Raw genomic sequence first — 14,498 nt, 5'->3', positions numbered from 1 at the left:
ATTCTGTGTTTCTTGCCAAGTGGTTGACCTTTCCTGACCCAGCACACAAACTGACGATAAGCCATAAGCCTGCTTTGTCTGTTAGTAAGTACGTCTGGAGCTCTCCCTCCCTTCCAGTAAGACAAAGTTGACCTTTAAATTTTCTGTCAACATTTTTTATATTTTCGTTCAAATAGTTGAAGAATTAGAACGTGGTGAGAATTAAATTATTTTGATAAGGACATTACTTCCTGAATATTAAAAAAAAAAAAGAAGATCGCTTTGAACGACCCACTTATGTAACTGCAATTGGTAATTACTATCTATTTCAAAAATTCAAGGTCACCGATTCTTATTTAGAATTTTTAATTCATTTACTCGTGTTTATAAGGACATCATTATTCATAAATTTATTCAATTAAATTAATTCAGTATTTCTTTTTTTTTTTAACAAAAAATATTCAGCGTCAATAATATATTTAATTAAACTGAGCTCATGGAAATTATTAAGATTCCCCCGTTTATCATTCATACGAAATGTTGTTCACACACCTAGAAAAGTGAACCGTGACGGCTTAAATTCACTGAGTAAAGATCAACCGATACAAAATGCTAATCTTTTAATTAATTTGAATTTAACCACGCATTCAACAGGTAGTCACTATGTGTCAAAGTACAATACACATTGTATTTGCGGGGCCGTATTTGCACACTACAAATGTACTAGCAGCACATATTTACTAGCCTGACGTAAAAGGTAAAAAGTACAAACATGCATTTTTAAAACACTACCAGTTATACATGTTAGTTCAAAATATCCGTCGGAAAAAAAAATCATAAAAAAATATTTTATATGATTTACTTGTATCACTATAATCATTTCAAAAAATATCAAAATATATATCGTACATTCTACTTTCAAGCTGAGCGCTGTTCCATCTTAATTATTAGTTGGTTAATAGCTACACCAAACGTCGTCTATGCACTTTAAATAGCGTTATAAGATGATTAACGATTAAGATTTAAAATGAGATTATTTCCACTCCCGGCATGCTTAAAGACTTAAACTACGTCACATAAGTCAGGAAGTTCGAAGAAATAAAATTAATAATTCTTAATTTTCTCCTTTATTGCTGTTCATATCCAGATAAAACTTGGTGAATATGTTTTTTATGGTATTATGGACATAATTAGCTGATAAGTAAAAATTCGCGAATTATCCCTTTAAATTCAGAAATTATTGCTATGTTATTGTTATTGCAAAAAATGCAACAGAGTTGTAAACGCAATATAATCTAAACAAGCATTTTGAAATTTTTTACATAAATTAAACAGGAATTTCCTCAATTTCCACAGATTTAAAATTAAAATCGCATTTGAGTCTAAAATGACAAAATCACAAAAAAAAAAAAAATGCTTGCAATAATTTCTGAATTTACAGTAATTAAATTCTGCACAATTTTTTGAAAAGTGCAAATTTAACATAAACAAATGATGAAAATCAATGATGATTCTACATTTGAAAATAAATACTTTTGGTTTTTATTATATACCATGTCCACTTTTGATTTCTTTATATAAATTCATAAAAACTGAATAATGTCAAAATTTTAAAATGATTTTTTTACATATGATAAACAAAAATGCTCCTGTGCTGATCTCACAATTACTTCACTACAGAACAATATATAAATAGCTGAACTATGAACTGGTTGATCTGGAAGTTATATAAATACATTTTAAGCCAGGAAGTAAATTTGAAATTAGGACTGGTTCATTTATTTTCCATGGGTAATTCAGTTTAATATCAGTTTATTGTTATTATAAATTACTTTATGTTTGTTACAAAAACAACTACAATTAGTAGGATATGGATTAAAATTAAAGAATTCTTAATTAAAAGATTATTGGAAAAGAGAAATGAAACTGGAAAAAAGATTTTTTCCAACTTGTTTCACCTTGTATTACATCAAATGGTATAGATTGTAAGGTACAAAGTCTGAAAGGTATTCATTTGATAGCAAACAATTCATACCTGGTATTAAAATGGCTCAGAACTTCATGGTTTGTCAATTCTGTGAAACTTCAAATGAACCAAAATATAAATGTGTCAATTGTGATTTAATTTTGTGTGAAGGATGTAAAATTAAAATTCACACAAAAATAAAGAAAAATGAAGTTCATCAAGTTCTTGATCTGAAAGAATTCAGTAACTTGGGAGCAAGTGAAACTATTCGTCATTTGGACCTGAAAGATATTCAATGTTCAATTCACAACGCTGAACAATGCATTATTTACTGCGAAGATTGTAAAGTGTTGCTTTGTGCAGTTTGTCTACTAGAGTCCCATAGAACTCATAATCTGACAAAAATCGCTGAAGTGTATCAAAGGAAATTAAAAGAACTGAAAGAGTTTGATGATAAAATTCAACAGGAATTGCCTTTTTATGCTGACCTTGAAAAAGAACTGAAACAGATTAAGTCTATCGAAAATGACCAATACACAGAAATAAAAAAAAGGATCTTGAAAAAAGAAAGTGAACTAAAAGAAATCATCACTAAACAAAGAGAGAATCTCATCACAGAGTTAGATAAGCTGTGGAAGCCAAGGGAGGAAGAAATGTCTAGACAGTTGAAGGAAACTGCAGAAAAAAGTGACGCCCTTACAAGAAACAAAGCTCAAATTGAAGAGACATTCCAATCCCACAATGCATTGGCTGTTTTTACAGCTTCTGGTAAACTGAACAATGATTTGCCTACAAGACCAGTGAATACAATATCTGAACAAAAAACAATATTTTCAGAAGCAAAAATTATCGATGATAACAAACATGACAAAGAAGCGTTTGGTTCTATATTAACCATTCCAGTGTTCAAGGTCACTGAAACATTTACGTCTGAAGAGGACATCTGGAAGATTGAAACTTTTGAAGATAATTCAAATATTTTATGTCTTTTCGAAGAATCAACCATCAAGTCATTTAGACTTAAGAATTCAAAATGTGAAACTACAAGTGTAGCAGGGGTTGACAAAGTAGATATTGTTGACATGACAAAAGCAAAAGACAATACATTACTATTCACAGTTCTTACATCATCAGAAATCAAATGCCTATCAACTTTTACACCTGACAGTAAGATAGAAACTTTTACTTCTATCTCACCACTTATTGCCAGAGGAATTCATGCAACTCTCAAAAATATTTTCATTGGATTTAGGGAAGCTGGACTAACTTTTCCACTCAAAGAGGAAAGTAGAAGAGGAATACTTGTATATGACTATAACTGTAGACATATGAGAACTTATGAGTATGACTCAAACAATCAGAGATTATTTACATTACCAGTTGTAATCACAACAAATATAAATGAGGACATATGTGTTATTGACATCACAAATAATGTTACATTGGAAGATAGGGTGGTTGTCCTTGGCAAACATGGGAACCTAAAATGGACATACAACAGTCATTCTAGCATAAATTCTAAAAATAATTTTTTTCCTCGGGACCTTGTTACAACTTCCAAAGGTTTAATTTTAGTCTCAGACAGAAACAGCAATGCTGTTCACATAATATCAATGGAAGGTTGTCTAGTCACTTGTCTGAATGAAAAGCATGGTATTGAAAGACCATTATGTCTGAATATAGATCAAGATGGCCAGTTACAAATAGGGTGTTCTAGTTTTGGAACAAACGATGGGCTAAGTAAATTACACACAGTAGATATTTCTTTGTAAAAACAAATCAAAAGGCATTCATCCAACATGTGTAAGTTCCTTTTAAGGGGGTTCATGGGTATAAACCCATTTTTTTTTAAATATAAGATTTTGCAATTTTTCTCAATAAATGAACTTTATCATATACTTATTAGAAAAAATAAATTAAAAAAATGGGGTCACTTGTTCATTTAAGCTTACCATCTGCCTTCGAATAAAGCATGCATTTTTGTTAAGGTACTTTTTTCTGTTGAACTAATAGGAGAAATAGGGGTTATATCCAGGCCCGTAGCCATGAATTTCCAAGGGGGTTTCATTGGACTCATGAACTCGACTTTAACAGTCACAATTTGAACAAAATGTTGACTGTAACAGTGCTTATTTGATTTCAAGGGGGGGTCTGACAGGGGGGCCGAACACCCCCGAACACCCCTGGCTACAGGTATGATATCTAAATAAAAAAAGAAATTAATTATAGAAATCACTTAAATTTTACAATTGTTTAGTTGAAGCACAGCTTATTTGAAAAAAATAATAAAAAAAATATAGGTCACTGATGAGTCAAAAAAGATATATTTCAATATTGATGCCAAAAAAAAATGGCATTTTTGCACCAAAGGGAGATAATTTGGAGCTTTTTCAATGATATAAACATTTTATAAGTCATCTGGGGGCAAAAGGAATTTATTTTTTGGGGTTTATTTTTGTACCATATCATAAAGTAACAACTAATAGTGTAGATAAAAAATTTGTAATAACAAAAATATATTGAAAATTTATTTGAAATTTTTGTATCCTCAAGCCTCCTTAAGCATTCTACAGTATGGTCCAAAATTAATACAGCTGATCTACATTATTCCTCTGTCCAAATTTATTTAGATTTTTTAAAAAGATTGATCAACAACTTTACTTGGAAGATGGGAATATGGTAAAATGAAGAAAAAAAAACACCTCAGATTTGGCAGCTTATTTTTTTTAAATAGGAAATCCTAATATATTTATAGGATTGGAAGCCTTAATTGGTGGTTTCTTAGTAAACCAACCAACCAGATATTTATATGAAAGCTCATAGGAATATTGTAACCAGATTATATTTGTGGGTATTTTTTTCAGGTCTAACCCCACTAAGATTCTTTGCTGTTTTAATTTTTGATTTTCAAACATTGTTTTTTTTATTTATATTAGAGAAGATCCTACTTTGACATTCATGTTACTTTCATTCTAACCTAAGCTGTAAATAAATTACTGATGAAAATTTGGGTTTATACAAGTACTATTATTCAATTTAGTTTGAAGATTTGGTCTTTTACCATTTATTAAAACTTTTTTCTGATATGGTAATTTGTTCAAATTATGTGGTTTCCTTGAATGTAGCAGAGATATATATATCAGTTATGATTTTGATCTCTTCGAATTGTTCATGTCATTATTCTTGATCCTATTCAATCATGTAAATCAGTCTATGATTTAATTCCAAGCACCTCAATGATGGATCCAGGGTAAGGGTTCCTGTGGTTGGAACCCCCCTCTTTTTTGGATGATCAATGCATTTGAATAGGGACATATTGTTAGAACCTCCCCTCCAATTTTATCCTGGGTTGGGAACCCCCTTTTAAAAATGGCTGGATCCACCCCTGCACCTATAAGGAAGAAGTGATAAGAACTTAGTTTAAGTCTTTGGTTTGACAAGGGCAAGGAACAAACCAAGGACGTACTGCATCCAAACATTACCTAGGTGGTGTTGTTCATGAAAGACTAAATTATAAATGAAAGTACAAGAATATTGCCGTAAAAATTATCAATGATGATAGTTGATAAAAATGGACTGTTTTTATGTAAATCCAATTCATTGCATTTTTTGTGGCAGTCATCTCAGAAGACACACCTTTGAAATCTGGTAAATGCAGAACACAACATTTTATTTAGTTTTTTTTAATCATTAATAATTGTTTTGGACCATTTTTGGCCACAGGTAGTTTTTGTAGCTTGTTTTTATCCCAATAAACTATGGCTTCAAAATGAATTTTGTGTTTATCTTAATTCCAAGGTACAAAATATATCCCTATAAATACAAAAATAGGTCTTGATGGATAAAACTTAACTTTTAGGTAATAAGACATTCTATGCAAGATGTGATTTTACCAGTTCATCTACTTTGACACCAATTCTTACCTGTATTCCCAAGAACAGTAACTCTGATGATTTGCTTTGTTTCTGATGGACTGGCATAACTTCACATGCAACCTAAAATGCATAAAAAAATACAATGAGTTTAAAAATACCATTGAATTGTCAACCTTATTGCTTTTCTGGATATCTATGATACTGGTGTCCAAATTTTATGCCATATAACTAAGCACTTGCCACATGCAGGTTTGACCTTACAACCTCTTGAGTGAGTGTTGACACGCTAGTGATACTGTAAATGAACTTCTTAGATAAATACTCAGCCACAAGATTTATAACTAAATGAGAAAATGTATCCCCCCCATTTAACATGTACCAGATTTGCATGAGCAACACTACTGGTGCACCTGAGTTCACCATAGTTTTTTTGTGGAAATTGTTTTGTTAAGTATTTGGCTTTCTATGTTGCATTTTTTTTTTTGTCGTCAGTTTTTCTATTGATTTCTGGATTTGAATGTCTCATTGGTATCTTCGGCCTCCATTTTATTATAAAATTATTCAATGTTCGGTATGTATACTTACAGAGTCCCCTGTGAGAACATCTTTCCCCAGAACCACTTGGTCCCTAGTGTCTGACAGGAATTTGAATTTAATAACTGTAGATACACCATTCCTGATCCTGATCCAGGTCACAGAGAAGGTTGGTTTATGTTGTGATACAGTGATGTTATTCACATCAAATAAACACACAACTGACACCCTTTCTGGATATTTTTTCACATGTAACTTTGGTTTAGAAATCTCAACAACAACATCTGAAAATATAACTCAAAATGTGAATTCAAACAATACCAAAAGTCCATTCAAATATTAAAGAATTTTCTGACTAAACAATAAGGAAATACTTAAATTTCAACTTCATCAAACAGGAATTTAAGCAACATGCTTGTATAATATCCTTTTTTTTTCTTTCTTTAGCTTTACTGATGAAATTATATTTGGTTTTTTTATTCTCTGTTCATACTTATAACCTTAGACCTTTGTCATTGCTTTCTTTATTGTTGCCTAAATATAAATAGAGACAAGAGGCTGTCACAATGACAGCAAACCAGATTTATTAACATTTATTTGTGTCCTGCCAATATTACAAGAACCATAACTGATGAACCGTGAAAGTGAAAATCGTCAATATCAAATTTGACATCCGCTTTGTCATCAGTATCAACATATTAAAATTTGAAAAGCTTAGGTTGAATGGTTCATGAGTAAATGCAACAACATGAATGGTAACGCCATTTTTCGATCTTTCAAGAACCATAACTGATGAACGGTAAAAGTCAAAATCGACATTATTGAACTTGACCCCCATTTTGTCATCAGTAACAACATATTAAAATTTGAAAAGCTTTGGTTGAACAGTTCATGAGTAAATGCACAGACACGACTGGAAAAGCCATTTTTCAATCTTTCAAGAACTACAACTCCTGATGAACGGTAAAAGTCAAAATCGTCATTATTGAACTTGACTTCCATTTTGTCATCAGTAAGGGAGTAACCATTTGATTTCTATGGGGGGCTAGGATGAAATTTGAAAAAAATAGGCAGGACAGGAATTTTGAGTAAAAAAAAGGCACTCCGGGATGAGACACTTGCAAAAAAAAAAGTCAGGATGACATTTTAGGTAAAAGAAAGTCAGGATAAACTAAAAAAAAAAAAAGGCAAGACCGAATAGAGTGAAAAATAAAAAGGCAGGACAGAGATTACAACTAAAAAAAAATGCAGGACAAAATTTTTCATCCTAGCCCCCCCCCCCCCCCATAAAAATCAAATGGTAGCTCCCTAACAACATATTAAAATTTGAAAAGCTTTTGTTGAACAGTACATAACTCCTGAACGGTAAAAGTCAAAATCGTCATTATTGAACTTGACCTCCATTTTGTCATCAGTAACAACATATTAAAATTTGGGAAGCTTTGGTTGAACAGTTCATGTGTAAATGAACAGAGGCACGACAGGAAAGCCATTTTTCAATCTTTCAAGAATCATAACACCTGAACGGTAAAAGTCAAAATCGTCATTATTGAACTTGACCTTCATTTTGTTGTCAGAAACAACATTTTAAAATTTTTAAAGCTTTGGTTGAACAGTTCATGAGTAAATTTACAGACAACATTTGGTTGCCGACCGCCCGACTGCCCGCCGTACATCCCCAAATCAATAACCGACATTTTTGTCACAAAAATCCGGTTAAAAAGTAATGTTTTTTTTTATTTACTTACATTGTATATGCAAGATTTCAAATGAATCAAGTTAGCTTAAGAGGGCAAGCTACTACTTGAGCTGTTGAAGTCAGAATAAAAAAAATATTAAGTGCAATCACATTCTTTAATCATTTTGTTAATAGCAATTTATATGTTTTTTGGGATTGAAAAATTTCATAAAAATAAAATAGTAAGTTAATCTTTCGTGTCTTTCATTTTGTGTTGAAAATGTTTGTTTGTGTGAATAATAAAATTGTTAGCATTTCATTGATAAATTGATGCAGATGGACATGAAAGTGAGATGATACAGTGTGGATATGTTGCGTCAATTACTCATTGCCTAATATTTCTCTGTATCTATGATATTTGGACTTATGGTAATAAAAATTTCAAGCATGATTATTGTTCTCAGATTCAGAAATTAAACAATCAAAATACCAATGAATACCCTATTTGGTACTTATGTCATGGTGTGTTATTTGGCTTATATTTGCGTTTGAGTTATTTGGGGTAAAAAATATGTTTTATTTAATTTTAAGAAAGAAAATTTAAGTTTGTATTTTGTAAAAATTGTAATTAATTTGTTTATTTAGTTTTACCTATATAGATGCTGTGGCATTAGTAATAGTACTCGAAATGTCACAGTTTGCTCAGTGCTTTATTTTGAAAAATTAATTGTATAATTAACACAGGTCACTTTGCAAGTTTAGATTTTTATCAAAACATTACAGGATTAGGCTTTGTTAATTAAAGTCTATTTTTACTAATGAGAGTAATATTTACATTTCGAGTCATATTGATTTATATTTGTTTTTAGTATACTCAATAGCGTTATGAAATTTAGGAAAAGCAGTCACCTTTTCGGAAACCTATACATTTCTATACTCGCACTGCTTAAGTCTATTATACTGGATCGGTAGGACTGTCGATCAGTCTACCAGTTGACTTTGTAGTGTTTAGACAAAAATGTATTTTTTTACTCGCCTTTTATTTTAAGTGAATATTTAAACAGTCAGTATTTCAGGAGCGTAACCTCACACTACTCAAGTCATTATACTGGACCTATAAGACTGTCTACCAGTCTACCAGTTGACTGTGTAGTGTTGAGACAAAATTTATCTCTGACTCATGAATTTAACTTTAGAAAATACTTTTGAGATACTTTTATTTTGAGACTTTTATATTTTTGAATTTTGAGACTTTTATATTTTTGAATTTGAGATTAAGTACATTTTAATATTTAGTAATTTTGGCATTTATTTTATATTTTACATTTTAAGGAGAAATAGTTTTACTTTGGATTTGAAATTTAGATTTGATACTTTGTACTTTAATTAGATTATTATTATTATTTGGAATTGTTTACTAATTGATTTTTTATCATCATTCATCTAAATTGTTATAGTAATTAAATTATAAAAACCTTCCTTGTGTTTTAGCTATGCCTATTAGAACATCAAGTCTAGCAATATACTGACCCCCTGTCCCTTGGTTCTAGCACATATGAGTTAGCTCCCCCTTATCTTACAGTGCTCTGTCCAGAGTGGACCTTGGTGACTTTTATACTCAGAAATCAACCAATCAAAATACATGTACTGGATTTTGTACTAATATTACTTACCAACACATTTTTGCAAATGAAGCAGATAAACCTGTCCAACTTCACACACCACATTTATCGCTGAAAAAAAAATGTTCAAATACATTGAGGGAATGTACAAAAAAATGTAGTAAAATGATGTAAAATTCAATAAGTCTCAGTTCACCAGGCCACTTTTAAGACAATTTAAGTGGTTTCAATCCTTTTTAAAGGTCACAGGTAATTTTAAATCAGATGTCAAGATTTATACAGAAGCACTTCAGATGCATACAATGCATAAAAAGATTAATAGGGTTTTTTTTTTGGTTTTCTTTTTTTCGCTTGCTTAATGTCTAGTGGGCAATTTTGCTATGATATGACGCTCTGCAGATGTTTTACAAACTGACACAATTATCTCTGCTTTGTCGCCCTGTACCCTGTACCCCTGTTTTGATATTTTTACCAATTATGTCTGTTTTTTACATATCATTGTCAATATTCCAGGAAAAACAGTTATTTAGACAAATTTCGGTTAGGGCTGAGACTATAGTCATGATAGTAGACTCAGGTTTGAAGTATTTAGGATGGCTTAAACAGGTCTCACTGAAAAGTACCATGCATGCATGTGACTGTTAAACAAGTGGAAGGTTTATCTAGCTTTAAAACCAGTTAATCCACAGTTTTCTACATAAAAAAAAATACCTGTACCGAGTCTGGAATATGACAGTTGTTATCCATTTGTTTGATGTGTTTTGTGCTTTTGATTTAGACAATTGATTTGCAAGGGACTTTCCATCTTAAATTTTTCTCCGAATTCAAAATCCAACTAACATGACTAAGTTTTTAATTTTCCGAAACGTAGACTACATGTTATAAGTTCCAAATGGAAATAATATTCCAGAATATTGTTTCTTTAGGGTGAGATGTCAATAAAATGAATTGTGATCGCAGTTTTCGTCCTTCAATACATTATAAAATATTTTCTATCACAAAAATGATAACCGGAAGTCTCTATTAGAATTTCTAAAACAACTTCCGATGAGCAAATGTACAATTTCCAAAAAGTATGTTTCGGAATTCTTACGTGTGTGTGTTTCTCATTGGGTAAGTACCTTTAGTACAGTAAGCAAGATCACATCCTTTTGTACTTCTCAGACGATACGCAAAGAAATCTCCACAGTTTTTAACGGTAACTGGGAATTTTAATCCACAACATTCTAATTCCCTCCCTGGTACCTCAAACGATGCACATGCTTGCGTTCTTATTTTCTTTCCGGGAGACGGTAATCCATCTGCTGGTAGAGGGAGCCAAATAGGGGCACGTGTTCCACAACCGTGCTGAAAATAAATTATTAGAGGTTTAAAGTTTGTATGTGAAAAAAAGTTTTTACAAACTTCAAGTCTTTTAAAATGAATAAAACTTATTTTAAAAAAGCTGGCACGTTCAAGCAAAATCGAAGATTGTCAGTCTATTTGACATTCAGGTATCTGCTGCTTAATATATATGAGGGGGGATAGGACCTTTATCGGGACTCCGGGATCGGGTGTTTTTAAGCTCGGGATTTCGGGACTTATCCCTTCGGGATCCGGGAATTCTTTATTTCGAATTTCGGGATCCGGGATTTTTATTTATTTAAATTCGGGATCCGGGATTTTTATTTATTTAAATTCGGGACCTCGGGATTTCGTGTTTTTAAGCCCGGGATTTCGGGATCATGACCCCTCCTATCCCCCCTCATATATAATTATTTGAAAGGTTGATTTTATTTATGCAGATTCCAAGCTTGGAATAATATAATGTAAGTATGATACGACAATGAAATCGATACAATTGTCAAGTGTCCAGTCATGCCAATATTTGATGTTCCAGTTCCAAGCATCATGCAGGCATCATTATTTGTCCAGAAAAAAACAAAATATTTCCACTTATCATCCATGTCATCAGGAAAACAATAATGCACATTTTTGTTGTCAAGAAAGAAAATTTATTTTTGGTGTTCTTTTTCTAAAATCATTAAGCTGCAAAAATGTCAGGTTTATTTATTCACGAAAGAGTATTTATTGAAGATTTTTTTTTAAGAATGACAATATTTCAGATTTGAATCAATGTTTTTTCTGGTTTTGTGGACCTCTTCTTTTTTTAAATTTACCTCAGAGTTCGGTATTTTAGTTACTCCATTTTTTTTTACCAAATTCGGATGATGGTCTTTTTAGAAATCATGATTAAGATGTTTGGCATGAGCCTCGATATGAGGATTATAGCTGAAAGGAAATAAATTGCTCTTGTCCCAACATAGAAGGGTTTCCTTTACTTACCGGAATACATGTGGTTGGCATTTCTGCATCAGATCCGTTAATTTTAAATCGATACCATCCATGCTTGATTCGATTATCGCACAGCCGACGTTCGGAAGGTTTTGCATTGTAGTTAGGTGATCGTCGATAATCGTCGATAACTGTATACCTTTTTTCTGAGCATGGGTCTATCTTGATTGAGAAATAAAAGAAAAATGATTAGTGTACGTCTCTTTCAAATCAAAACTGAAGTATATACCACGTACCCGAAACATTGCAAAATCATTGACAGATTGAAGATGAATCATAAGTTTATCGCTTTCTTAATTAACATAAGATTTACTGAATCAGATGTGTTGTATTCAAATGTTATCTTAAACCATTTCGAATCGGGAAAGACTATGGTATAAACTAATAAAGAAAAATGAAATGACAAAACATAATAAAATATACATAGAAAGGTAAACTATCCTCCTTTAAGAGAAGAATAGTCCGACAGATAACCAATCTATCTGTCTGTAAGACTAGGATACTTCGAAAGGAGGGTAGTACACCTAACCTAACAATGACTTCACGGTTCATCTAGCAAGCAAGCTAACCAAAGATATTACCTTTAGCTACACACTCATTGAAATTGGCTGTAAAGATAAACTTGATCTAGCTTACCTTGAAAACAAGTATCGAAACCATATGATAATAAACTTTCAACGGTATTTACAAACGAGGTGTAATGCAGTTGTGTGAGTATTTAGTGAGGGTCTGGATGGGCGTATCCTTCAACAATGTATATCTTATTATGTCTTTTCATTTTTCTCTATTAGTTTATATATATATACATTGTGCCCATTATTCACTATCATTTGAATAATCATAGCATCATCCAATGTTCCCATATTGTTTATATCTCCGGCCTGTTTTTCTCTATTTTGTTTACCCTGTAAACCCCACACCACAGACATATACAACATATTATATGTCTCTGCCCATACTGACCCTCAAATTTGCTTGAGACAAAAGTTTAAAAATGTATTTAGGTACATTTTATATAAAGATGCCAAATATTATTTTTGTCCCTCAGTATCTTATTGGTACTAAAAGTTAGAATGTCTATTTTTTTCCCCCAATAATTGTTACCTAAATTATTCCCCCATGTTGAACCCTTTTCAACCTGGATAAAACCCAATGCACAAAATATAAATCCCTCGGAGAAACTGCTGGGTTATAGCAATTAATCTTCATCAAATGTAAATTTCAAAGGTGACGCTAATTACCAAAATTAACATTACAATTTACATTGTAAATTTCAACAAACATTTTGAATGACAGCTTTACGGTTTTGCAAATAGTAAGTAAATGTCCGATGCATTTGTTGTATTTAAATAAATGTAGTATATTTGGCCTTGTAATCTATAAATGGCATTTTAGAAAGGTTGTGCTTTTAAATCAATGTTGTTTAATTACATTTATAATTAACTTATTGAAATTTATATTCGCTACGTAGTGTTCTTAAGATTTATTTATATTTTACTCCTATAGATGGTCAATATGTTTTTCAATTATTCTGAATAATGATTCCATATGACTGCTATTTTTATATACAAGATGCAGATTTTTTATTATTTTTTTTGTTTTGAATTTCGACTCGACCAAAATAGTAAGGAATAAAATGTCAACAAACACTTTAACTTTCTGGTTTGTAGGAATAATTTTAAATTGTTTGTTCAGTAATCTTCAGTTGTATGGTTAGATTAATGTTTAGGGTTAGTGAAGTATAGCTCTTTATTGTACCACCAAGACTAGATTGACACTGAATGGGCAAGGTCATTGAAATGTACCACCCATACTGGTTTGTCAAGGTCATTGCAATGTACCACCAGACTGAAGCGACAAGGTCGTCGCAGTTTACCACATGTACTGGATTGCCAAGGTCATTGCTATGTAAAACCCTTACTGGATGGACAAGGTCATAGAAGTGTACCACCAATACTGGATGGACAAGGTCATAGTCTAGAAGCGTACCATCCATACTGGATGGACAAGGTCATTATCTAGAGTTTTACACTCAGGCTCATACTGGATTGACATGTCATTGAAGTGTACGCCCAATACTGGATATACAAGGTCATCGAAGTGTACGCCAAATACTGGATGGACAAGGTCATTGAGGTGTTCGCCCCGTACTGAATGGACAAGGTCATTACAGTGTAACACCCATACTGGATGGACAAGGTCATTGATGAGTACTACCATACTGGAGGGACAAAGTCATCAAAGTGTACTACCATACTTGAAGGACAAGGTTATTACAGTATACTACCATAATGGATGGACAAGGTCATTTCAGTGTACAACCAATATAAAAACAAGACTATGTGGTATGATTGCCAATGAGACAACTCTCCACAAAAGTCCAAAATGACACAGAAATTGACAACTATAGGTCATCGTACGGCCTTCAACAATGAGCAAAGCCCATACCACATAGTCAGCTATAAAAGGCCCCGAAATGACAATGTACAACAATTCAAACGAGAAAACTA

The 14,498-nt window shown here is 32.0% G+C and overlaps 2 protein-coding genes across 2 annotated transcripts in view; one reads left to right on the top strand and one right to left on the bottom strand.

Annotated features, from left to right (window-relative positions):
- Window positions 1-14,498, bottom strand: part of LOC143059117 (von Willebrand factor D and EGF domain-containing protein-like) — a 70,342-nt gene that overhangs the window by 42,371 nt on the left and 13,473 nt on the right. The window contains exons 2-6 of the mRNA XM_076232608.1: window positions 11,980-12,150; window positions 10,776-11,001; window positions 9,706-9,765; window positions 6,406-6,638; window positions 5,869-5,940 (exon numbers count right to left, since the gene is read on the bottom strand). Of these exons, the coding sequence (XP_076088723.1) occupies window positions 5,869-5,940; window positions 6,406-6,638; window positions 9,706-9,765; window positions 10,776-11,001; window positions 11,980-12,000 (612 nt within the window). The 5' untranslated portion in view covers window positions 12,001-12,150. The remainder of the gene's footprint in view (window positions 1-5,868; window positions 5,941-6,405; window positions 6,639-9,705; window positions 9,766-10,775; window positions 11,002-11,979; window positions 12,151-14,498) is intronic.
- Window positions 1,999-5,629, top strand: LOC143059119 (uncharacterized). The gene has a single exon (XM_076232609.1). The coding sequence runs from the start codon at window positions 2,026-2,028 to the stop codon at window positions 3,715-3,717; it is 1,692 nt and encodes a 563-aa protein (XP_076088724.1). The 5' UTR covers window positions 1,999-2,025; the 3' UTR covers window positions 3,718-5,629.

Source organism: Mytilus galloprovincialis, chromosome 14, assembly GCF_965363235.1.
Source record: "Mytilus galloprovincialis chromosome 14, xbMytGall1.hap1.1, whole genome shotgun sequence".
Classification (NCBI taxonomy): domain Eukaryota; kingdom Metazoa; phylum Mollusca; class Bivalvia; order Mytilida; family Mytilidae; genus Mytilus; species Mytilus galloprovincialis.
This window is presented reverse-complemented; position numbering and strand designations above follow the sequence as displayed.

Coding starts and splice junctions, on each gene's coding strand:
- LOC143059119 (XM_076232609.1), top strand. CDS start 2,026: ATGGCTCAGAACTTCATGGTTTGTCAATTCTGTGAAACTTCAAATGAA.